Raw genomic sequence first — 23955 nt, 5'->3', positions numbered from 1 at the left:
TCTCTAGAGATAACCAAAGGTGCCCCTTAAGGATCAATCTTGGGTCCCATTTTGTTTTCTAGCTTTATAAATGATTTAGATAAAGACATTCAAGGAAAACTACATCTATATGCTGATGATACAGTGATTTACACCCAAGCTTCCACCATGCAGGAGCAGTACATGAACTTCAGGCTGCATTTCAGACATTGCAAAATACATTGTTGAGTCTAAAATTGGTTGTAAATACACAGAAAACAAAGTTTATGGTCTTCTCAAAAACTCGATCACAGCTACTTGACATTTGTCATATCTCGTCTTTAGATGGACAATCCATAGAGAGAATATCTTCATACAAGTACTTGGGGATATGGATTGATGATAACCTCTCCTTCAATGTACATATTACAACTTTAGACAAGCTTAAAGTAAAACTTGGCTTTTATTTAAAAAACAAACCTTGCTTTACTTTTAGTGCTAAAAAAGGGATCTAGAACTCCTCCAGACAGCAGTGGAGGCTCCAGCATTCATCCCGGTGATTTTAAACCAGAGATATGAAGTGGAAATACCCAATACGTTTGACCTTGACTTCATATACTGTATGAATCTTCCAAACAGAAGTGAGATGTGTGTGTAAAACCACAGGCCTTTTCCACAGAGACGACAGCTTTATGGGACGTCCTCTCAGTCCTCCTTACGATGATCAGAATCCGAATCTTTGTCATTATATGAGGAACAACAAAAATGCCTGTAGTTTCATTCATGCAACTTCACCAAACATCTCTCCTATTCACAAGACCAAGAAAAAGAACTAACAAATAACCAGTAAAAACAGATGTAAGTAGATGAGAGAAACATTGATTTCACAGGGCTGCAAGTTGCAGTGAAAAAAGCATCACAACCTTCAGTGTTATCTAATGTTGCAACAACCCAGAGATGTGCTGCTAGAAATGAGAGGAAATTCCCTGGATGAACCTTCAGACTTTTGGCTGAGTAGATGGAAACTACCCAGCAGGCTGGAATGATGCTGGATCCAGCTTCTGATTGGACTGAAATGTTTCCCATTTAGTTTTTTTCTTTTGTCTTTTTCAAACCATACTAAATGTAAACAGAGGTGAAGATAAGATAAGTAGAAATAGATTGATTAGATTAGATAGATAGCTAGCTTGTTGCCATGGTTACAGCTCACAAAGATGTGAATGTCAGACAGATAAAAATGAAAACATTCATGTAAATGAAAGACATTAAGCCTCCTAACTTCTTCTAGTCCATGTCAGATTTATTTAGAAATCACAGCTAAAACAATGCTGAGCACAGTGATTTACAGTAAAATAAAATCAACAGCACATTCAGTGCAACAAAAACACCACAAATAATAATAAATTAAAAACAATTAAACAAGACTTCAGCACAAAATGATGAATTTGGTGTGAAAAATGTGAATTTAGTGCTGGTGAACTGAGTGGTTGTAGAAGCAGCAGAAACCTTTCCTCCAACTAACCCATTCAGATTTTCCCAAGACAACGGGAAGTAGGAAACAACTGGTTCGTTCCTTCAGGTAGGAAACTGGTCCGGTACCAGGACTGGACAGGACACGAGGGAAAAGCTGGAGAACTATTGATGAAGACCACTTTAAAATTTTACAACTGAGTCAGAGGTGAGGACATGAGGACTGGATCAGGACTTTAGTGCAGTGATGGAAATCTACAAATATACCTGGAAAAACCTGACAGATCAGTACAAAGAGCCCCACCTGGATTCATCTGATCAATGAAAGAAAAGCACACTGTACCTTTAAGAGATGTCATCCTGGGCTGAGCATCATGTGAACAGGACTGTGGAAACGTTGCTGATCTAAAAACACTGCAGATTCATGTTTGATGCTCATAAAGTTTCCTTACAAACACTTTTAGGCTAAGATAAAACCACCTCAGACCATACCCTGCTTTATCCCCGTTTCCCATCTACAAGACGGGAATACGATGTCTGATGACATCAGACATGAAGGTGGAGGGGGCATCATCCTGCACCTGTCCATCAGTAAGTAACGTGGGACTCCACAGCGCTTCTCATCTTCTCCGCGTGACTTCAGCTGCTGTCTGCTGCCTCCACGAGGCCTCTTTCCTCCACCGTGACTTTGTGGCTGATCTCCTCCACAGGCTCCATGCTCGGCATTGCCAGAAAACGGGAGGACTCGGATACTTTCAGCAGAGACTGAGGAGGTAGAAGGAGATTTGGATGAAAACATGTGTAGGACACAGAAGTAGGAGCCAGGTCATGGCTGGGACATCAGCCATGACCGAGCTGGTCTAGATCTGTGCTGGATGCTCATTTCTGAGTCTAACACATTTATTTCCCTTTGAATGAATCAACGTTAGCTGGAACCAAACAGGAAAAATTAGCAGCAGGATTAGTTATTTCAGGACAGCTTCAGGAAGGCTGATGAATGAGGGAACTGGACTGCATTAAACAACGTAGGCCAAGGAAAAACACTTTTGGTGGATATAGGCATGCAGTTTCTTTTCTCACCACATAAATTTCAATCAAATCCATCATTTCAATTAAAATCACCACAACTGAAATCCATGGAGCCGCTCCTGAAATGTACGCACCTCCGGATAGTTGCACATCAGAGCATCTTTTGGGAAGAGGAACTGGGAAATGTTGTTCCACTTCAGCACCAGGACCACCACCAGAGACACGACCATTGCCAAGACGACACACACCACCACTGCTGCCAGCCACGGAGCTTCTTTTTCTGCAATACACCAACAAAAACCAGTAAATCCACCGCTGATGAGGACGTTTTCAGCTTCAGTCTGGTGCTACTGGCTGTCACATGATTTCCCTTAAACCAGTCAGCGTTTATTCATCAGGATGACGAGGCTCCCTATCCTGGTGGAAGGTGGACCTACGTCCCAGTCTCTAATCTCTGGAAAATGAGAGTGACTGACTCCACTCAGTAAAACCGACTTTGTTGGACAGTTTCCTGTCCTCCGTGGTTTTTGTTGCCTTCTTCTGAATGCACCTTCATTGTAAACCCGTGTCACTATCTCAGGAGGGAATGATGGAAAAATCTTGTAGACTGATTATTGATGATATTGTGATAGATCTGTGAGAGACACAGCGAGTCGTTGAATGATTGTGATCAACTGTTTTTACAGGACTATGTTATTTTTAGTGCCCCTAGGAAGTGAATACAGTTGTAAAACACATCAAAGGACTTTATCGCCCTCCTGCTGTGGTTGGTCAACGTGAAACCTGACTATGGAGTCCTGCATCAGTGGACGTGACGACTGTTCCCAGGGGGTTGGGCTTTATAAGGATGTGTTCTGAGACTTGACTTCAGTTCTAACATTGTCGGCTGGCCTGTTTTAACTTGTCTTCTGGTTGTGTTTGAACTCCTGCGACCGCAGTAAACAGCTGTGTCTTCTCATCGATCTGAGTGTCTGTCGTTCCCTGAGAGAATTTTCCTAACCCTCGCCTTCACCTCATCTCTCATTTACCTCATCTCACCTTCACCTCACCTCCACCTCGTCTCACCTTCACCTTGTCTCGCCTTCGCCTCACCTTCACCTCATCTCGCATTTACCTTGTCTCACCTTCACCTTACCTTCACCTCACCTCCACCTCGTCTCACCTTCACCTTGTCTCGCCTTCACCTCACATTCACCTCACCTTCACCTCACTCCGCATTTACCTCGTCTCACCTTCACCTCACCTTCACCTCATCTCGCATTTACCTCGTCTCACCTTCACCTCATCTCGCCTTCACCTCACCTTCACCTCACTCCGCATTTACCTCGTCTCACCTTCACCTTACCTTCACCTCACCTCCACCTTGTCTCACCTTCACCTCATCTCGCCTTCACCTTGTCTCGCCTTCACCTCACATTCACCTCACCTTCACCTCACTCCGCATTTACCTCGTCTCACCTTCACCTCACCTTCACCTCATCTCGCCTTCACCTCACCTTCACCTCACTCCGCATTTACCTCGTCTCACCTTCACCTTACCTTCACCTCACCTCCACCTCGTCTCACCTTCACCTCATCTCGCCTTCACCTTGTCTCGCCTTCACCTCACATTCACCTCACCTTCACCTCGCTCCGCATTTACCTCGTCTCACCTTCACCTTACCTTCACATCACCTCCACCTCGTCTCACCTTCACCTCATCTCGCCTTCACCTTGTCTCGACTTCACCTCACTCCGCATTTACCTCGTCTCACCTTCACCTCACCTTCACCTCATCTCGCATTTACCTCGTCTCACCTTCACCTTACCTTCACCTCACCTCCACCTCGTCTCACCTTCACCTCATCTCGCCTTCACCTTGTCTCGCCTTCACCTCACCTTCACCTCATCTCGCATTTACCTCGTCTCACCTTCACCTCACATTCACCTCACCTTCACCTCATCTCGCATTTACCTCGTCTCACCTTCACCTCATCTCACCTTCACCTCACCTTCACCTCATCTCGCATTTACCTCGTCTCACCTTCACCTCACATTCACCTCACCTTTACCTCACTCCGCATTTACCTCGTCTCACCTTCACCTTACCTTCACCTCACCTCGTCTCACCTTCACCTCATCTCGCATTTACCTCGTCTCACCTTCACCTCACATTCACCTCACCTTCACCTCACTCCACATTTACCTCGTCTCACCTTCACCTTACCTTCACCTCACCTCCACCTCGTCTCACCTTCACCTCATCTCGCCTTCACCTCACTTCGCCTTCATCTTGTCTCATCTTCATCTCACCTTCACCTTGTCTCATTTTCACCTCACCTCCACCTTGTCTCGCCTTCACCTCACCTTCACCTCACCTTCACCTTGTCTCACCTTCACCTCGTCTCATTTTCACCTTCACCTCGTCTCATCTTCACCTCACCTCACCTTGTCTCATCTTCACCTCACCTCCACCTCGTCTCGCCTTCACCTCACCTTCACCTCACCTTGTCTCACCTTCACCTCGTCTCATCTTCACCTCACCTCACCTTGTCTCATCTTCACCTCGTCTCATTTTCACCTTCACCTCACCTCACCTTGTCTCATCTTCACCTCACCTCCACCTCGTCTCGCCTTCACCTCACCTTCACCTCACCTTGTCTCACCTTCACCTCGTCTCATCTTCACCTCACCTCACCTTGTCTCACCTTCACCTCGTCTCATCTTCACCTCACCTCACCTTGTCTCATCTTCACCTCACCTCCACCTCGTCTCGCCTTCACCTCACCTTCACCTCACCTTGTCTCACCTTCACCTCGTCTCATCTTCACCTCACCTCACCTTGTCTCACCTTCACCTCGTCTCATCTTCACCTCACCTCACCTTGTCTCATCTTCACCTCACCTCCACCTCGTCTCGCCTTCACCTCACCTTCACCTCACCTTGTCTCACCTTCACCTCGTCTCATCTTTACCTCGTCTCACCTTCACCTCACCTTCACCTCACCTTCACCTCACCTTGTCTCACCTTCACCTCGTCTCATCTTCACCTCACCTCACCTTGTCTCACCTTCACCTCGTCTCATCTTCACCTCACCTCACCTTGTCTCATCTTCACCTCACCTCCACCTCGTCTCGCCTTCACCTCACCTCACCTCACCTTGTCTCATCTTCACCTCACCTCCACCTCGTCTCGCCTTCACCTCACCTTCACCTCACCTTGTCTCACCTTCACCTCGTCTCATCTTCACCTCACCTCACCTTGTCTCATCTTCACCTCACCTCCACCTCGTCTCGCCTTCACCTCCCCTCACCTCACCTTCACCTCGTCTCACATTTATCTTCTCTCTCCTTCACCTCCACCTCATCTTACCTTCACCTCACCTTCACCTCGTCTCACATTTATCTTCTCTCTCCTTCACCTCCACCTCATCTTACCTTCACCTCACATTTACCTCACCTCACCTTCACCTCGTCTCACATTTATCTTCTCTCTCCTTCACCTCCACCTCATCTTACCTTGACCTCATCTCGCCTTCACCTCACATTTACCTCGTCTCACCTCGCCGTCAATTTCAATTCAAATCCTTTATTGTCCCCAGAGGGAAATTGATGTTGCAGCCAGAACACAGACAGCGGCCAGACATCACACAATTTAAAAAGAGATTCACACAATCCAAAACAATAAATGGGCTTAAAATAGGTTAAATAAAATTACAGCTAAAAGCAAATAGAGAGAACAACTCTGTCACCTTAGAGGTCATTACTGTTAAGTAGATGAACAGCAGTAGGGACAAACGACACTTTAAATCTCTTTGTCCTCCCTAAAGAGGCCCTGAAGCGACGGCCCGAAGGTAATAAAATAAACTCATTCTGGAGAAGGGGGTTCGGGCAGTTTAATATAGAATGAGCTTTCCTCACTACATTTTTGTTAAAGATAGCCAAAAGGTCCTTCCTGCTGGGATCCAGAAACTTTACCAACAGATTTCACTAGACGACCCAAGAGGTTTTTATTCGCCAAACTTAGGCTCCTGAAACAGCAATAATCCACCTTCGCATCGCCTTCACCCTGTCTCGTCTCCACCTGTCCTCACCTTCGCATCACCCTCACCCTGTCTCGTCTCCACCTGGCCTCACCTTCGCATCACCTTCACCCTGCCTCGTCTCCACCTGGCCTCACCTTCGCATCACCTTCACCCTGCCTCGTCTCCACCTGGCCTTACCTTCGCATCGCCTTCACCCTACCTCGTCTCCACCTGGCCTTACCTTTGCATCCCATTCACCCTACCTCGTCTCCACCTGGCCTTACCTTTGCATCCCATTCACCCTGCCTCGTCTCCACCTGGCCTCACCTTCGCATCGTCTCCACCTGGCCTCACCTTAGCATCGCCTTCACCCTGCCTCGTCTCCACCTGACCTTACCTTTGCATCCCATTCACCCTGCCTCGTCTCCACCTGACCTCACCTTCGCATCGTCTCCACCTGGCCTCACCTTCGCATCTCCTTCACCCTGCCTCGTCTCCACCTGGCCTCACCTTCGCAACACCTTCACCCTGCCTTGCCTCCACCTGGCCTCACCTTCGCATCGCCTTCACCCTGCCTCGTCTCCACCTGGCCTCACCTTAGCAACACCTTCACCCTACCTCGTCTCCACCTGGCCTCACCTTCGCAACACCTTCACCCTGCCTTGTCTCCACCTGGCCTAACCTTCGCATCGCCTTCACCCTGCCTCGTCTCCACCTGGCCTCACCTTCGCAAGACCTTCACCCTACCTCGTCTCCACCTGGCCTCACCCCTGGAGTTTTTCTGTCCTCTCTGTGCTGTGGCTGCTTCCTCCTCTTCTTCATCTCACCGGCTGTGAGAGGTTGGATAATAAATAATTAGCGTGAGTAATGAAACACAACTCAGATCTGATGGAAACATATTTGAGGCTGAGATGGAGCAAAATTCCAGACAAATCTGAAAACCCAGCTGGATTAATTTTTTAGGTGAAAAAGAGGCATGTTTGGTAAGAGGACATGTGGTCACCCTAAATGACTGTCCCACGGGAAAGAGGACAGGACAGTGTGAAGCAGGTGGATGCTTCAGGTGTGAAACCTGGATCAGACACGATGCTACACATGAAAATACTTGTGCTCCTTTGTGATTTGCTAATTGCAATGTTTAAAATTGCAATTTGGATTTAAAGATGATGAAGCGTTCAGCCCTACTTCACCGGGGGGATGACAGGTGTTGGCTTTGTTCAGTTTTAGTCTCCTCTGACCAGGGGACCTTGTTCTGGATGTTTGGAGAGTCTCCTATGTGACTTCTGTCAGTAGCGTCTTTCTTCTGACCGCTCCTACCAGATGGAACTGATTTAAATACATATTTACCTTCTGAAGGTAACTGGAAGCAGCAGAGCTGATTTAGTCCATCTCACCTCTCACATCAACGCCTAAAGACCAGGGGTCTCATTTATAACCGTTGCGTACGCACAAAATGGGGCCTGAAACTGGCGTACGCCTCTTTTCACGCAAAGGTTGTGATTTATAAAAAACAAACTTGACGTGAAAATGTGCGGTCTTTCACGGCAGCTCTGACCCATGCGTACGCTGGTTTTGGAGGCTGGGGGAATTGGCGACACAGATGGAGAGGTGGGGAATTAACAACACACTGCATCCAGAGTCCTCTTGTGGCAGCGTGGGGTCCTGTCACCATGTCTCCAATTAATTTTGCGCTCTGGCTGTATGACCGCAGATGTGATTTCGGCTCACTGGTCAGCGTGCATGACTTCAACCCGGCAAGAGTTCATAACCCGTCTCCGCTGTCTATGCGTCCTGCTACACTCTTCCACATCCAATTTCCCTATATTGCAGGAGAACAGGCCGACATTAAAAGGCAATTTGCAGCAATGTCCGGTTTTCCTAATGTAATCGGCGCAATTGACTGCACTCATATTGCTATAAGGGCCCCATATGTCGATGAATTCATGTATGTCAATAGGAAGCATGTGCATACTATCAGTGTTCAAGTCATATGTCAATCCAACATGATGTTGACAAATGTAGTTGCACGATGGCCTGGCTCTACACATGACTCTTACATCCTAGCGCAAAGCAGTGTAGAGAAGAGACTGCAGGCAGGCGCTGTACGTGATGGCTGGCTTCTTGGTAAGACAATAACTTTATATTGACAACCAGCTTAGCCAGATGCAGACCACTGATGCACTGTTTCATTGAAATGCAGGGGACAGTGGCTACCCCCTCCGGCGCTGGCTCCTGACCCCCTTCCCAAACCCCCAGAGCGCAGAGGAGACCCTGTTCAATACCGCTCACTCCCGTGCGCGCTCAACTGTAGAGCGCGCCATCGGCCTTTTAAAATGCCGGTGGCGGTGTCTGGATGCGTCAGGGGGTAGATTATTGTACCATCCCCAAAAGGTGTGCAGGATCATGAGGGCGTGTGGCGTGCTGCACAACCTGGCACTGAGGCACGGCATCCAACTACCTCCTGGCCTCCCCCCTCCTCGGAATGCCGACCCTCACCCACAGCCCCCTCCCAGACACAGGGAGTTCCAACACGGGGCACGGCTCCGTGAGGAGGTCATGCAGCGATTAAGCAGACAATAAGGTTCACTTTTTCACAAGCTCTTTTATTGTGTTTGGAATGTCGAACATAATGTCACACAAATTATGCAGTGTTGTTCTGATTTCCTTCAGTTCATTGATGGTTTCTTTTTGATCTCGCCATGGTCCGCTCTGTCCCGCTCACAGAGTTAACTGAGGTAACTATGTGTTGCCACTCACGACACTTACTCTTATTTGTCACGCCACTACTGTGGCTACCAAACAAAATAATTTTTCGACTCTCCACCTCACTCACTAATGCATCGATTTCTGCCTCTGTGAAGTTGCGTTTTTTGGTTCGCTTCCCTGCGGTTGCCGTTGTTCATGGATCACAACATGGATCAGCTGGCTCATTTTAATACACGCTGAGGTACTTTGCATTGACCATTTATGGTGGAAAGTGGGCGTGTAGTGGGCGGAACATGAGCCAAATTCACCTGCGCAAACTTCAAGGACGAGTGTGATTTATAAAGGGGAAATTGCTTGCACCTGTGCGTACGCACGGTTTTATAAATCAGAATATTTTATGGCGTACGCCAACTTCCGGTTTTGGGCGTAAGCACACTTTTAGTAAGAATCCTACGCACAGTTTTATAAATGAGACCCCTGGTGATTCCAGAGTTTCTTACCACTGCTGGTGCTCTCACAGACGATGCTGCTGGCCTTGCTGGGTCTTGGGTTCCTGACTGTGTTGATTTGGACTTGGACGCAGTACTTGCTCAAGGGGTCTAGCTCATCCAGAACTTTCCGGTTCTGCTGTATTTGGGTGATGCTTGTGGTCTGTAGGAAACAAAAGCAGTTGTTAGGGTGAGAGGTAGATTCCACGTCCTCAGCTGCCACTAGGGGGCAGGGAGGAAAGAATGGAATGAGGTAGAAGCAGGTGGGATAATCACACCATGATACAGACACGTTTCTCTTTTTTGGAACGGTTCTGTTCGACTTGGCACAGCTCCACCCTGAACATGGACCAGCCGCTGGAGCTATTTCTCCTCTCCTGACTTAATTTTCAATCAGTGGCAAACAAAAAAAGATTAAATGGTACAAAATCAATAATAAAAAAAAACAATGAGAACAAGGGGGACAAACTATTTGTTTACACAAATACAGCTCTGTTTTCAGTCGTAGACTGTAGGTCATTTGATCCATTGACAGCTGAATTTCTGCACCGATGTCCAGTCATTGGTGGGTCTGCCTTTAGCCAGTTTCTTGTAATGTTTTTTTTAGCTGCCAGAGATAAAATTTTACAGACATGTGTCTCCTTTATCTCCCCCTCCTTCTGGTATCTGTCCGAGGAAATATAAACCAGGGATCATTAGGGATGTTATAGCTCAAAGTTTCCTCCATAACTCCTAGTACCCCTCTCCCAGAATCACCGTATGTTCTTACATGGCCAAAACATATGAGACTGGTTGGTGTTCAGGTGCCCGCATTATCTCCAACAATACTGTTGCTCACCCAGTTGTTTGTTTTGGTTAAATGAATGAATTAATGAAGCGTGTTAAATCCATTTATTATTCATACTCTGTACCACTTTGTCCATTACGGGTCGCGGGTAAGGTGGAGGCTATCCCAGCATTTAACAGGTGAGAGGCAGGTACACCTGGACAGGTGCAGCTCCATTGCAGCCATTCACACCCACTCCAGGGAGAATTTAGAGTGCATCTGTAGAGACATGCATGTCTTTGGACGGTGGGAGGAAGCCGGAGAACCCGGAGAGAACCCACGCATACACGGGGAGAACATGCAAACTCCACACAGAAAGGCCACGCCCCCCAGGTTCAAACCTTCCCCCAGCCGAGGCTCGAACCAGGGACCTTCTTGTTGTGAGGCTGCGGTGCTAACCACCACACCCTGTGTCTTGGTCCTGTAACGGCAGGTGGAGAGTCCCTGCTGTAGATCTGCAGTTTCTCTTTGCAGGTGGAGGTGTGTTCTCTGGTGCACCATGTGCACCTTTGCTGCTGCAGCTGCTCCATCAGCATCTCTGGTTTCCTATTAATCATGACAGGGAAGCCTCTCTATTCATATCCCTGTCGCCTCCTCCAGTGATTTGTAGATCTTCGTTCCTCCCTGCTATTTGACCTTACGCCTGGCTGGATACGTAGTCTGAAACAGAATGTCCCTTGCTTTTAACTGAACTTGTAGCTGCAGCATTTCTAAGATGGTCTCCTCCACGTTGTGTATCCTCTCTTCTGCCTTCCCAGTCCAACTTTCCACTTCGTTCAGTCTAGTGTTTGCTTTAGCCATTTCATCTCTCCTCGAGTTGAGTTATTATCCTGACAAAAATCTCTCAACTCACTCAGAATCAGGCCCAAGTCCGCTGTCTGTTCTTACTGCCTTGATTTTCCCTCGTGGTCTCCATCATGGTTAGCTAACGAGCACCTCTGTCCTTTTGCTGTGTGTTCCAGGTTGCTGCAAGGTTTTCTTGTGCTTTACCTTAGACATCGTTGCTCCAAAACATAGACTGTATATAAAAGATGGGCGGCGCCTCCGTGACGTCACCCGTAGGTTTCTGAAGAGCAAAAGTAAATTTCGTTGGACGGTTCCTACTGTCACCATCTTGGCAGCGTCACGCCTGCCGTCACTCCCAGGAAAAACAAAAAATGGGCAAAGAGGAGACCGTGAGCATGGGGGTGGAGGATTGATGTCTATCAAACTTTGAGCTGCCTGTAGCTAAGAGCTAACTGAGCCAACGCGGCTCTAACGTGAGCTAACTGGCTAATGAAAGTGGACAGGCTAAAGCTAAGGTGCACTGTTAGCCGGCTAAAAACTGTGGTTGTGCTGCACTCTCCCTTCTTTCCACGGAAAATCGATAGATGTCAATCAAAAGGACACGCCCCTAATTATGCTGAATTTCAAGATTAAATAACATCCAAACGGATGAGTTAGAAAAAAATTCACCCCCCTCACAGATGTCATGAAGGTAAACTTGACCTATTAATCCTAAAATGGATTTTTGTACCAGGTTTAAACATGTTTATTTCTGCTGTAAAGTTGGTCTTTTTAACATGGAAGTCTATGGGGATTTGCTCTGTTTTGGAGCCCCTAGTGGACGAGGGGGGAACTGCAGTTTTTTACACTTCCGCATAGGCTTCACATTTTACCGCTGGAGATTGCTGCTTGGTTCAAACACTGTCCAGTTTTGGATTATAAAGGAATAAAATCCTTGGTTTGTTGGAAAGAGGGCCAGTTTCTCTCTGCTGCCGTCTTGTGCATCACCCGAAAGTCCCACAGACATTTTTTTATTTTCTTCAATTTAGAGATAATAAATTTCCACTTATTGCCCTTTTAAATGAGTAATTTAATGAACAATTGTAGATCAGGATAAGACTACATGCCGTCTGTTACTGTAACCTTCCAGCAGGTGGCAGCAGCAGATGTTTTTCTACCATCTAAACATCAGATAAATCTCATCAGCGATGACCAACGTTAAATCTCAGACTGAACAGCCTTTACACCAGAACAGATCTCACCTTTTTTCCCTCTCCTTCCCTCCAGTAGGTGATGTTGTAGGTGACTCTGTGGTATACCTGCTGCAGAGTGGTGTTTTTAAACACCGGATCTTTGATGAAGACCTCCAGCTTTCCTCCGCTGGAGAGGAGCGTCACGCTGGGTGGTCCGATGATGGCTGCGGAGGAAACAAGGTTCTTTCTGGTAAAGATGAAGCTTTTCTAACTGTTTTACAGAGTTTTATCTTCTGCTGCCACCTGCTGATATAACCTTCAAACAGAAATAAAACCCTTTGTTTAGATCCTCCATGGATCACAAGAAATATACATTCTATCATAAAACTTCTATTATAAGCTCAGAAGCTCTGAGTCAATACTTCTGAGTAACTACCTTTTATTTACGTTAAAGGCAGCTAATTTAAACAGTTAAAATCATCATATTTACTGCTTGTTTTAAAGTCTCCTAAGTCTCCACCTAGACTGGAATAATCTGAGCCTGAATATTAAATTGGATCAAACACTGGACCATTTTAAATCTCTACTGAAGACAAACATGGACGGGCTTTAAGCATTTTAAGTGATTATTGTATGACTGTCACATATTTAAATTATTTAGTTGTAATTTTAGCCTGTAAAGGACAGCATGCAGTGTGGAAATATGCTATTTAAATAAACTTGACCTTGATCTTAAAGACGCACTACAGAATTGGACAGATTTTCTCATTGAGGTGTCACCGATCGAAAACACTCCTATGTTTTTACGACATAATGTGCTGCTTGTCAGTGTAACAGAGTTATGGAGCTATTATTCCACGTCCATGCTGGCTGTCTTCTCTCAGTAAACGCCACCAGCTGTGGCAGAACGCTGCCAGTGATGAGACAGCGATGCCCGGGTAGGTCGTTGGATGCAGCATTATAAGTTGTACAGACGCCTTTTTGTAAACATGAGTGCTACTATTTTTTTTCTACTACTGATATATAGAACAAATGGTACAGGTGTACTTTTATGCATGGTGCAAGCCAAAAAGAGGCTTTCTGGCTGCTATAGTGTGCTGCGTATGAACCACCGGTGAGAGTAAACCATGTGAGCAGCATGTTTGTTAGTTCAGAATAAAGCAGTCTGAACAACAAGCCGTCTCTCCTCTTATTCCCACACACAGCGCAGAGCAACCAGTTTAAAGACGGTTTGGACCAGCCAGAACCGAGACTGAGATGGTCACATCACAATTATTAACAAATCAGTATTAATTTAGGCCCCTTCATTCATTCATTCTCTGCACCGCTTTGTCCATTAAGGTTTGTGGGTAAGCTGGAGCCAATCCCTGCATTTTAACAGGTGAGAGGCAGGTTCACCTGGACAGGTCACCAGTCCACCGCAGGGCCGACACAGAGACAAACAACCACACATGGTCACTCCAGGGAGGACTTAGAGTGACCAGTTAACCTACATCATGTCTTTGGACGGTGGGAGGAAGCGGGAGAACCCGGAGAGAACCCACATGGGAAGAACATGCCACCGCCCCCCAGGTTTGAACCTCCCCCAGCTGAGGCTCGAACCAGCGACGTTCTGGCTGTGAGGCTGCGGTGCTAACCACCACCACCACCACGCAGCCCGAATTTAGGCACAAACTAGAAAATTTCTGGAGGAATTTTGATGGGTGGCAAAGCAGCTACTGCCAGCTCACAACCGAAGCAGCTGCTGCTACCCGACTGGTGCAGGGACATAGCCACGCCTACGAGTGTGATGGAGGCAGACAGTGACATGGAGCTACACCTGCAGTATGATGTATAGTGTGTGTGTGTGTTCATGATAGTTGCATGTAGGTCTGAGGATCAGAGTTTTTGCAGAATGGAGGTTGAAGGTTTCATATTATGAAAAATTCCCTTTCTGTCCTCTGTATGAGGCCCAGAAATGAGAAAATTCTGTCTCCTCTCTCACTGCTCCACTTTTTAGCGAATGTGTGCTCAGACAGGTGAGTCTGACACCTTTCTCTTTGTGACCTCATGAAGGGAAACAGCCACTGCCCTGGTAGTGGATGCTGTTATGGTCCCTCCCCCTCCCGGATAGCCGAGTCTGCCTCTGAAATCACAGAGCGGCGCCAGCGAAGCTGTTGTTGGACCTCCGACACTCATATGAAACTGTTGAAAGGAATGTATAATAGGGAACCTTTAATGGAGGGAATGAGTAGACTTTGTGACACTTGGAGCTCCGTAGATCAAAATCTGCACGTCCCAGCTCTGCTGCACCCGACGGTGTCGCACCAGGCTGCACAGCAGTGTGGAGGTGAGCACCGCTCACAACACGAAGGTCGCTGGTTCGAGCCTCGGCCTTTCTGTGTGGAGTTTCTCTTTGTTGGGTTCTCTCCTCCAACCATCCAAAGTAAGAAAAGTAGCTACTGGCTGTCCTAAAAGTTGCAAAATGACATCATCATCTAATTTGCATAATCAGCCTAGTATATAGTTTTACTAGATGCTACCGTGGAGAGGAATGTCCATGAAAAGACAACCTAAAAAAGTTTAGACCAGTAAAAATAAAAAAATAAAAAGAGAAATTTCTTTGCTTTTTTTATTAAGTGTAGTTAGTTCGTTAACTCGGAATCTGCAAGATGTCACAACTCTTAACTTTTTAAATATTTCCTCCACACTCTTCATTAACAGACGTTACTGTGATGGTAAACCAGCAGGATCCTCCAGCAGCAGCTTTTACGTTTCATTTCCAGCCTGGTCATGAAACAGAGGTGAACGTCGTCTGAATGCAGCTGCTGCTGCTGCTAGAAGACCAAGCCTCGTATGAGAGGGTCTGACCAGCACCGATAAACTCCCTTCATTCACCTCCGTCTCCAAAAGTCTCCAATAACCAGAAAAACTCGCTAGAGGGTCTGAAAACTCGCTAAATACAACCACAAAGCCGCTACGCTGGCAACACTGCCTCCAGCTTCCCCGCAACCCTTAACGGACAAAGCCGTCCGTCTGTCTGTCTGACGGGGAAAACTCTGGCCGTGAGACACATTTGAGAAACTTTCAGAATAATGTTTGGAACAGATTTAGAGTGTGGAGGGATTTGGGTCAAAACCGTAAAAGATATGAAAATGTCCTTTCAGTCACTCAAAGCTTTATCTTTCAAACTTTGAATGATGTTTCTAGATGAAAGTAGTCCTGAGCTGTAAGTTTCCAAAGTAGGCTGAGTGTTTGGCGATTTCATTCGTATGAAACCAAAAAAAAAATAACACACTGCACGTTTTGTGCAGATTACGTCCGTAAGACTTTTATACACTTCTGCAGATGCATGCCTTGATATAACTTTCGTGGTGGTAAAGTGGAATATGTGGTTGGAGTTGGACGTGGATGGTATGCGTGCCTCGTGCTTTCGGCTCCGTAGTGATGAATTTAAGTTGTCTCAGAACAAGCTGTGGAGGGTTAAAATGATCCGAGCTGGACCAATAGGATCATTTTCAAGGTTTTACTGCTTTGAAATATGAGGGAAGATTTCCTCCCATCCCCCTGAGTTCTGAGTGTGGCACACATTTACTGTGACAGCATCTGGAAAACGAAAGACTGGCAGGGATCAGCAGCTCGGGTCCTCGAGGGCCGCTGTCCTGCAGGTTTTAGATGTTTCCCTGCTGCAGGACACCTGATGCTTCTCTAACAGCGTGTTGCCGAGCTCTGCGCATGTCTGTTAATGACTCCTTCACTGAATCAGGTGTGTTGCAGCAGGAAAACATCCATTACCTCCAGCAGTCCTTCAGGGTCGGAGCTGCTGGTCCCTGAAAGTCTGCTCCGGCTTTTTCTTCTGTCCCAGCTGCACTGACCCTGGAGAAGCATGACCACATTCAGCAGACCGGACCTTCCGCCTGGATAAAGTCCTCGTCTGCAACGTCGACTAACTAATAACCGATGTGTGCAAACTAAAACAAAGTCAGACTGAATTAAATCCAACATGGAGAAACCTGTTAATGATGCTGACAAGCAGGACATGATCTCCTAAAAACAGCGTCTTTCATTTTTAATTAATTCAGAGAAACAGTGAATGCAACACGCTGCAGCAGCTGCTTTAAATGGGCTCAGTAGATGTTTGAAAGCAGATCAGCAGGTTTTCAGCTGAATACTAAAACATGAGATTAAATTTCAACTCACTCTCTCTGTCCACAATAAACTCCTCACTTTTCTCCCAGTCTGAACTGGCGGTGCCCCACAGCGCCTGAACTTCTCCAGTGTAGATCCCATAAGGGCTGATGATGGAGGTGAAGTCACACTGGAGGGCTGAGATGTTTAAACAGCCGGGTCTGTAGCCAGAAGCTGGGCTCCTAGGATTAAAAAACAGAACTGATGTCACGTCATCACTCAGATTTTATGTTCTGTGTCTCTGATGCAGCGTACCGTCACCACGGTAACAGAGGCTGAGGGCCGGCTCCATGCTGATTTGATTCTTTTGCTTTCCATCCTGAATTTCTACGTTTCTCCTCTAACGAAGGAATCTTCTGTGGAGAGAAATTTAACTCGTGCTGCTTCCTGCGTGGTTTGCAAACTGCAAATCATATGATGAGTAACACACAAAAAATGTGTGTTCAAATACACAAAATATCAATCAATTATCGACAGAGTTGATGCTTCCTGTGAGCCTCACTTCCTGCACGCATGGTGCGTTTAAGTGTTGGAGGAAAGCTGGGTCATCTGGATTTTACTAGATTTTCTTCCCTTGTTATTTCAAAGTGGAAAAGATGATTTCTTTAACAGGACTTCTGTACTTGCTCGGAAACCATCCATCCATCCGTCTGTATATCCAGGGTGAATTATTCTCTTAATGCTGAAAATAAATAAACACTAAAACTATCATCTCATTTTAAAGAGCCAGGACAGATTTCCCTTTTAGCAAAATGTTTTCCTCCCCCCATCTGTATGTTTACAGAATTCCTGATGCTCCATCCTGATCCGGTTTATAGCTGAAATCTCTCTGGTTGACAAATTTTTTAAACTCCAAGGTTTATTTGGAAACATGGAAAAGGAAATGTTAGCAGAAACGGAACGAGTCGGTTATTTAAGATCCCAACAGGAACTTTTACAAGCATCCCAGTGACTGAAAGAGAAGCAGTCCTGAAGACGCCGATGGACTTCCCTGAGCAGACTGATGCTACCATCATTCCTGTTTGGTTCCCCTCAGCACCATTTGAAGAACAGAATAACTTGAGACACCACTGATGGATTTATAATCTCTCCCTAAACAAAGATCAGAAATGACAACGGGTCACATACTGATGAAAAATGACCCAAGCATTACAACAAATAATATCCAGTTCCTTCCAGAGGATGGGAATGGAATTTAATATCAGACGTACAAGCTCCCACTGCAGGATCTTTGTTAGGATGGAGTGGAGCAAAGCTGTCCATCTTTAGATCAGAATGTACATCTTGTTCCCAAACCTCTCATTAACTAGACCCTCAATACAGGGTTAGCATGACATCCTACAGTCCAGAAGATGTTAGCAGCCACCAGGAAGCAGCAATGCTAGCATGTAGCATAGCAACATGATGGGAGAAACTCAGCTAAAAGACTCCACCAAGCATCGGCATCCAAACCAAACACAGTTCAAACCCCAGCAGTTACACAGGAATGAAAACCAGGAGAACATCTCTGTCCACTTTAGAGCTTCTGATCATTTCTCCACACAAACCAGGAGTCACATGACAGCAGAGACTCTGCTGGTTCCAGAGACGTCCGTCTGACCATGGTGGGACAGAAACTCTAGAGCTACGATTACTTGACTCCTTCGTAGGACTACTTGACTCCTTCGTAGGACTACTTGACTCCTTCGTAGGATTACTTTTGTTAAAGAAAGTTTCATATAAACATGCTTGTGTACCCTTTTAAAAGCTACTGAAAGCAGACGTGTTTGTGAAGACAGAGCTGTAGCTGGACCTCACCTGAGCGTCAGGACAACTGGACCCTAACAAACAAAGAAGACAACCATCAACACACTGGATCTGGTTACTGATTCTTCTGGACCAGCCTGTTAATGACCCGTTGATTTGTCGGGTGTGTTGCAGTAGGGAAACATCTTAAAGCTACAGGACGGTGGAGGACCAGGGTTGAAGACACCGGCTGCTGATTCAGCACCTCATTCTGACACTGCTGTTGTAATCGCACGTCTCAGCATTTATCTTAAGACCAGGCTTTTACATACAGCCCTGGTAGTTGTGATATACAGTTGAAAGTTTACATACAGAGTAAAAGATACAAAAACCTTTTTTTCCTCACTGTCAGGAAATAATATCAAACTAAACCTCTCCTGTTTTAGGTCAGCTGGAATTACCACAATTATATTTATTTGCTAAATCCTGCAATAAAGGGAGAAAGAATATTTCAGTGAAGCTTTTATTACTTTCTTCAGGCAGAGGTTTACATACATGTCCGTAGTATTTGGTAGCATTGCCTTTAAACTGGGTCAAGCATTTTGTGTATCCTTCCACTAACTTCTCACAAGTGTTTGCTGGACTTCTGGACATTCCTCCTGACAGAACCGGTGTAGCGGAGTCAGGTGTGTAGTCTGCCCACAAAGGTTCTACGGGGTTGAGACCAGGGCTTTGTGAGGGCCACTCCAAAACCTTGACTTTGTTGTCTTCAAGCCACTTTGTGACTACTTTGCTCCATTTGAAAGACCCTTCTTCGTCCATGCTTCAACTTCTTGGCCGATGACTTGAGATGATGCTTCAGTATTTCCAAATAATGTTCTTTCTTCAAGATGCCATCTGTTTTATGAAGTGCACCAGTTCCTCCTGCAGCACAACAGCCCCACAACATAATGCTGCCACCGCCATGCCTCACAGTTGGAATGGTGTTTTCAGGTTGTAGCGACGGTCACTATGGCCAAACAGTTCCACTTTAGTTTCATCCAACCGCAGGACATGTCTCCAGACATGAGGGTCTTTGTCCCCTTTGCATACTGTAATCTGGCTTTTTTTGTGTTTCTTCTGGAGTAATGGCTTCTTCCTGGTTCTCGTTTGATTGTGAATAATCAGCCATCATCTTCACAAGGTCTTTAGCTCTGGTTCTGGGGTTGACTTGCACATGTCGGACCAGAACACGTTCATCTCTGAGACACAGAACCGTCTCCTTCCTGAGCGGTACGATGGCTGGACGTGCCATGTTGTCTATTCTTGTGGATAACTGCTTGAAGAGATGAATGTGACACCTTCAAGCATCTGGAAATTGCATCTAAGGATGAACCAGACTCGTGGAGCTCCACAATTCGCTTTCTGGTATCTTGGCTGATTTTCCCATAAAGTCAAACAAGGAATTGTGTGTTTGAGGTGTGCTTACATGCACAGCTGGGCCTCAAATTACCTCGGATATGACAACTTAACCTATCAGAAGCCCCCAAAGCCATGTCATCATCATCTGGGATTTCCCACATTGTTTGAAGGCAGAGTAATCTTTGTGTATGTAAATTTCCGACTAAAGAAAGTAATAAAAGCTTCGCTGAAATATTCTTTCTCCCATTATTGCAGCATTTAGCAAATAGAAATAATTTGGTAATCCCAGCTGACCTAAAACAGGAGAGGTCTGATTTAAGGACAGGAAGAGAAAAAGGGGAGATATATCTTTTTTACTCTGTATGTAACCTTCAGCTTCCAGCTGCACTTTTTATTTTGGTTATGTTCATTTGGACAGGAGGCAAAAATCAACAGGCTTTGTCAAGAAGAGGTTAAGACAAGTCTGAGCGTAAGAAGACGTTCCTGTACTCCAACAGGAAGCGCCTCAACTGGTAGGAAGGTTTGTTTGCCACGGAGTGACATCAGTGATGATGACTGTGGGAAGGTATCTCTGATTCTCTGAGGAATGCCCTGCGTCTTTGTCTTGCCCTCAGCGGGGATACCAGCTGGCCAGAGGGTCTGAATTAGCCCCAGTGGTGGACCAGGTCTTAAAGGATGTGGGTCATTAGCTGTATCCTCCAAGCTTCGTAGTAAATGAGGGAAGCAACTCCTAACAGGAAGGAAAAGGATGAAGCAGCGGCAGAAACCACCCATCCCACCCTGAGGAGGGAAAGATAAAGCAGGTGACCCAACCCCCCCCTTCATTGTTTTCCCCTGCACTAAAGGCTAGAAAAATATGGGAAAAAACTTAGAATGACAATAATCAGCTCCTTTGTTTGGTGTTCAGAAGCTGCTCTGGTTCCCAGTCCATCAGGTGTCCTCTTCCAACCCTGTGGCTAAAGCACCGAGACACCGAGCACGCCACCTCCACACGTTCACGCTGCTGTTCCGACTGATCCCACAGCTTCAGAGGACACCAACAGATCAGATTTCATCTCTACAGAGACGCCTTTAACCCGCGGGGATCTGATCTTTCCTCCCACAGAGAAGCCCAGTTTTTCCTCCTTTATCTCTTCATTTCAGCTCAATTTATTTGTCTTTCTGAAGCTAAAATAACTTCATTCAGGCTCCTCACAGCAAATCAATGCCTTTTTTCAGAACATTGAATGATTCAAATAATTAAAAAGACTTAAAACTACTTAAAAACAGCTGAAGTTTTGTCTGAGAAAACTCACCACAGCCTGGTGGTGTATGTCAGCCCGCTGCATGCCCCTTCAGGTGGATCCCATCTCAGCACCAGGTCCATGTTGGTAGAGGTCAGGCGGACATTGGTGGGACTGCTGGGGAGTCCTGACAGGGTTGTCGGACAGGGCGGGTACATGGTACCGTTTGCCCGGGACTCACGGCTGTCAGGGAACCTCAAAAACCCTAAAAATGAGAACGTTTATTTGTGCTGCTTGCTGCTGGGTACAGACGGGTCAGCTGTGACAGATCCAACAGAAAACTTTTCATTCATGAATATCAAGGTCCGTTTTTTAATCTCATGATTCATACAGTCAGGATGAGATCAGTTTCACACAGAACCACAGACGATGTTTTCATCGTGATCACTCCACAAACTTCTAGTTCCAGTCAAAGAGGGACCCTGGTGGGACGCTCAGTAACTCACCTGCACAGGTATTTTATGGAAGTTCATTTTAGAGAAAAGATACCAGAGTTCAGCCAAACTCACCCCGGTTCATTCTGTGCTACCTACTTCCACTCAGCAGATAAAAACCTGACATACTAAAACCCTGTCAGTAAACATGGAACCATGACTCTGCACTTTGTAAGGACGACTCGGACGGAGCGTGGTCCAGCTGCAGACGGTGAGGAGGAGGAGGAGGAGGAAGGACACATGCACCTGTAGCAGCTGCAGCGGTGTACTTCTTGTTAGGTCTCGTCTACTTGTGGAACGAGTTGCATAAACTGGCTGCGTCCTGCAGCGTGACATCTTATACATGTTCCCGCCTTCATGTTAGCGTTGAACCACTTCCTCAGGTCTGTCGTCCAATCAGTCGACTAATACTTGCTTTTAGCGAGCCAATGACTGAGCGCCAAATAACAACCAACATACAAACATACTGAACCTGTAAATATCTGCAGAGGTCAGTTTCCCCAGCACTGAAAGGCCCACGTGGGAACTGATTCTACGTCTACACCTATAGCACCAGCAGAAAAATAATGGATGGAAATTATATTTACAAGTTTAGAAATGAAAATAAGAAGTCTTGTTTCTGGATGTAGGGCCTGATTTGTGAACAGGCCCTGGAAACCGCCATAATACCGGGTCTGCTACAACATGTCCACACCTGGACCAGGTCTATTCCACTGAGAGGGAAAAGCCATGTCTGGCCCCAAGAAAAGGAAGTCAGTCCCAAAACACAAAGAGAAAGAAAGGAGAGGAAAAGGAGAGGGAGAAGCAGCTGCCTCCTGGTTTCTGTGAGAACTCATATGATCCAGCCTAAACGATCACACAGGCTGAGCAGATCTCGGTCCACAGCCTCCTGGGACAATCATCAGACAATCATCTGATGCCAAGATGTGACGGAGCTCCACTTTGTGTCGACATCTTAGTTCTTTCCCAGAAATATTAAGTCATCGTGACGTAATCGTGATATAGTTAGTCATCTCTGGATTGGTCATCCACTGGTCATCTGGAAAACTGAACAGACCTTTAAACGTCATGTTAACACCAAATAATCTGCCATTGTTTTACAGAGAGGAAAGGAAGCAGGTGAGGACCATGTTCCACCTTTAAGGCCGTGATGAATAAGAAACCAGGCAGTCTGCTCATCATGAGCTGCTGTTGTTGTTCAGGCACTTCTGTCTAATAAAACCTGTTTCAACGTGAAAATTAACTGCCTTGTAATTATTACCCATTTCAGTGCCTTAACTGGGAAAAATAGTTATCAGGAGTAAGCTCCATCAGAAAGCTGCAGTTGTTTCAGTAGTAATAGTTTAAGTTGAAGGCCAGAATTCCTGCTTGGCCCACAGTGAAGTCCACAAATCCCAAAAGTTTACAAAGACTCACAAAAGTGACAGAGAAATCATTTCCCATCATTCAGATGGTTCATAGGTAGAAATCCCACAGAAACCTGAAGCTCATCAACTCATAAAAAGTGACATCTACAAATTAGAAAGCCTTCAGTCAGAACTCATCCCGCCAGACAAACAGGAGGAAAGACGGAGCTTACCTGAGGACGGAGTTAGAAAGGTGAGGACGAACACGCAGGCAGAAAGCGACATGTTGTCTTCAATCAGACTACGGAGTTTCCATCTGAACACAGAGGAACATGTCTCTGTTTCACTTCTGCTTTCCCGGCAGCTTTATGAGGGGAAAAACGCGGAAACTGAAGTGCTTCTTCTCCTCTGAGCAGACGGACTTCATGCGGCGAGGAAGGCGCTGCTGCCCCCTACAGCCCAGACACGGTCACTGCACTGGGTCAACCGGTACAGCCTCAGAAAATCATCATCATTTTACTCTTTATTCAAGCGCATTTCCGCCACCTGTAAATAAAGTTACTGAAAATATTAAGATTTAAACTCATAATCATGAAATGTCTTCTTTTGTCTTGTTTAGTCTTGAACGATGATGATAGAGATGGTGCTGATGTCCATTTATATCTGTACCTCGGAGGAATGCAGAAAGCTTATTAAATTTATAATTATGAATTTTATCTAATAATTACTACTTTAAATGTAATAATTATGACTTTTAACTAATATTTATTAGTTTTAATTTAATCACTATGACTTTTTATCTTATAATTATTACTTTTATCTCATAAATATGAGCTACTTTGTGACTATTTTTACTTTACAAGTAGTGGGAATGGGCTTCCATACTCTTTCCCCCATGGTTTATGGTTTGAGGATGGAACAAACTCATAAATATTACTTTACATCTCATAATTATGATTTTTATCTAACGATTATGACTTTAAGTTTCTTAATTATGACTTCAAATCTCATAATCATTATTATGGTTTTTTATCCGTTAATTGTGACTTTCATATAATAACTATGACTTTACCTGTCATGATTAGAGATCCAGGTGTACTCTAACACCGCAAGTTTACTGGAGGTTCTGGTCCTGATGGAGTTTTTCTTCTCCCCTGTATT

The 23955-nt window shown here is 45.7% G+C and overlaps 1 protein-coding gene across 1 annotated transcript; it reads right to left on the bottom strand.

Annotated features, from left to right (window-relative positions):
• Positions 1-1243: 1243 nt before the first annotated feature.
• On the bottom strand, positions 1244-23195 carry LOC121649742 (interleukin-10 receptor subunit beta-like). The gene is made up of 7 exons (XM_042000790.1): positions 23028-23195; positions 21027-21219; positions 16618-16787; positions 12508-12662; positions 9667-9817; positions 2592-2737; positions 1244-2193 (listed from the first exon to the last, which is right to left on the bottom strand). Exons 1-7 carry the CDS (start codon positions 23077-23079, stop codon positions 2068-2070), a joined length of 993 nt encoding a protein of 330 aa, XP_041856724.1. The 5' UTR covers positions 23080-23195; the 3' UTR covers positions 1244-2067.
• Positions 23196-23955: the final 760 nt, after the last annotated feature.

Source organism: Melanotaenia boesemani, chromosome 12, assembly GCF_017639745.1.
Source record: "Melanotaenia boesemani isolate fMelBoe1 chromosome 12, fMelBoe1.pri, whole genome shotgun sequence".
In the NCBI taxonomy this organism is placed as follows: domain Eukaryota; kingdom Metazoa; phylum Chordata; class Actinopteri; order Atheriniformes; family Melanotaeniidae; genus Melanotaenia; species Melanotaenia boesemani.
This window is presented reverse-complemented; position numbering and strand designations above follow the sequence as displayed.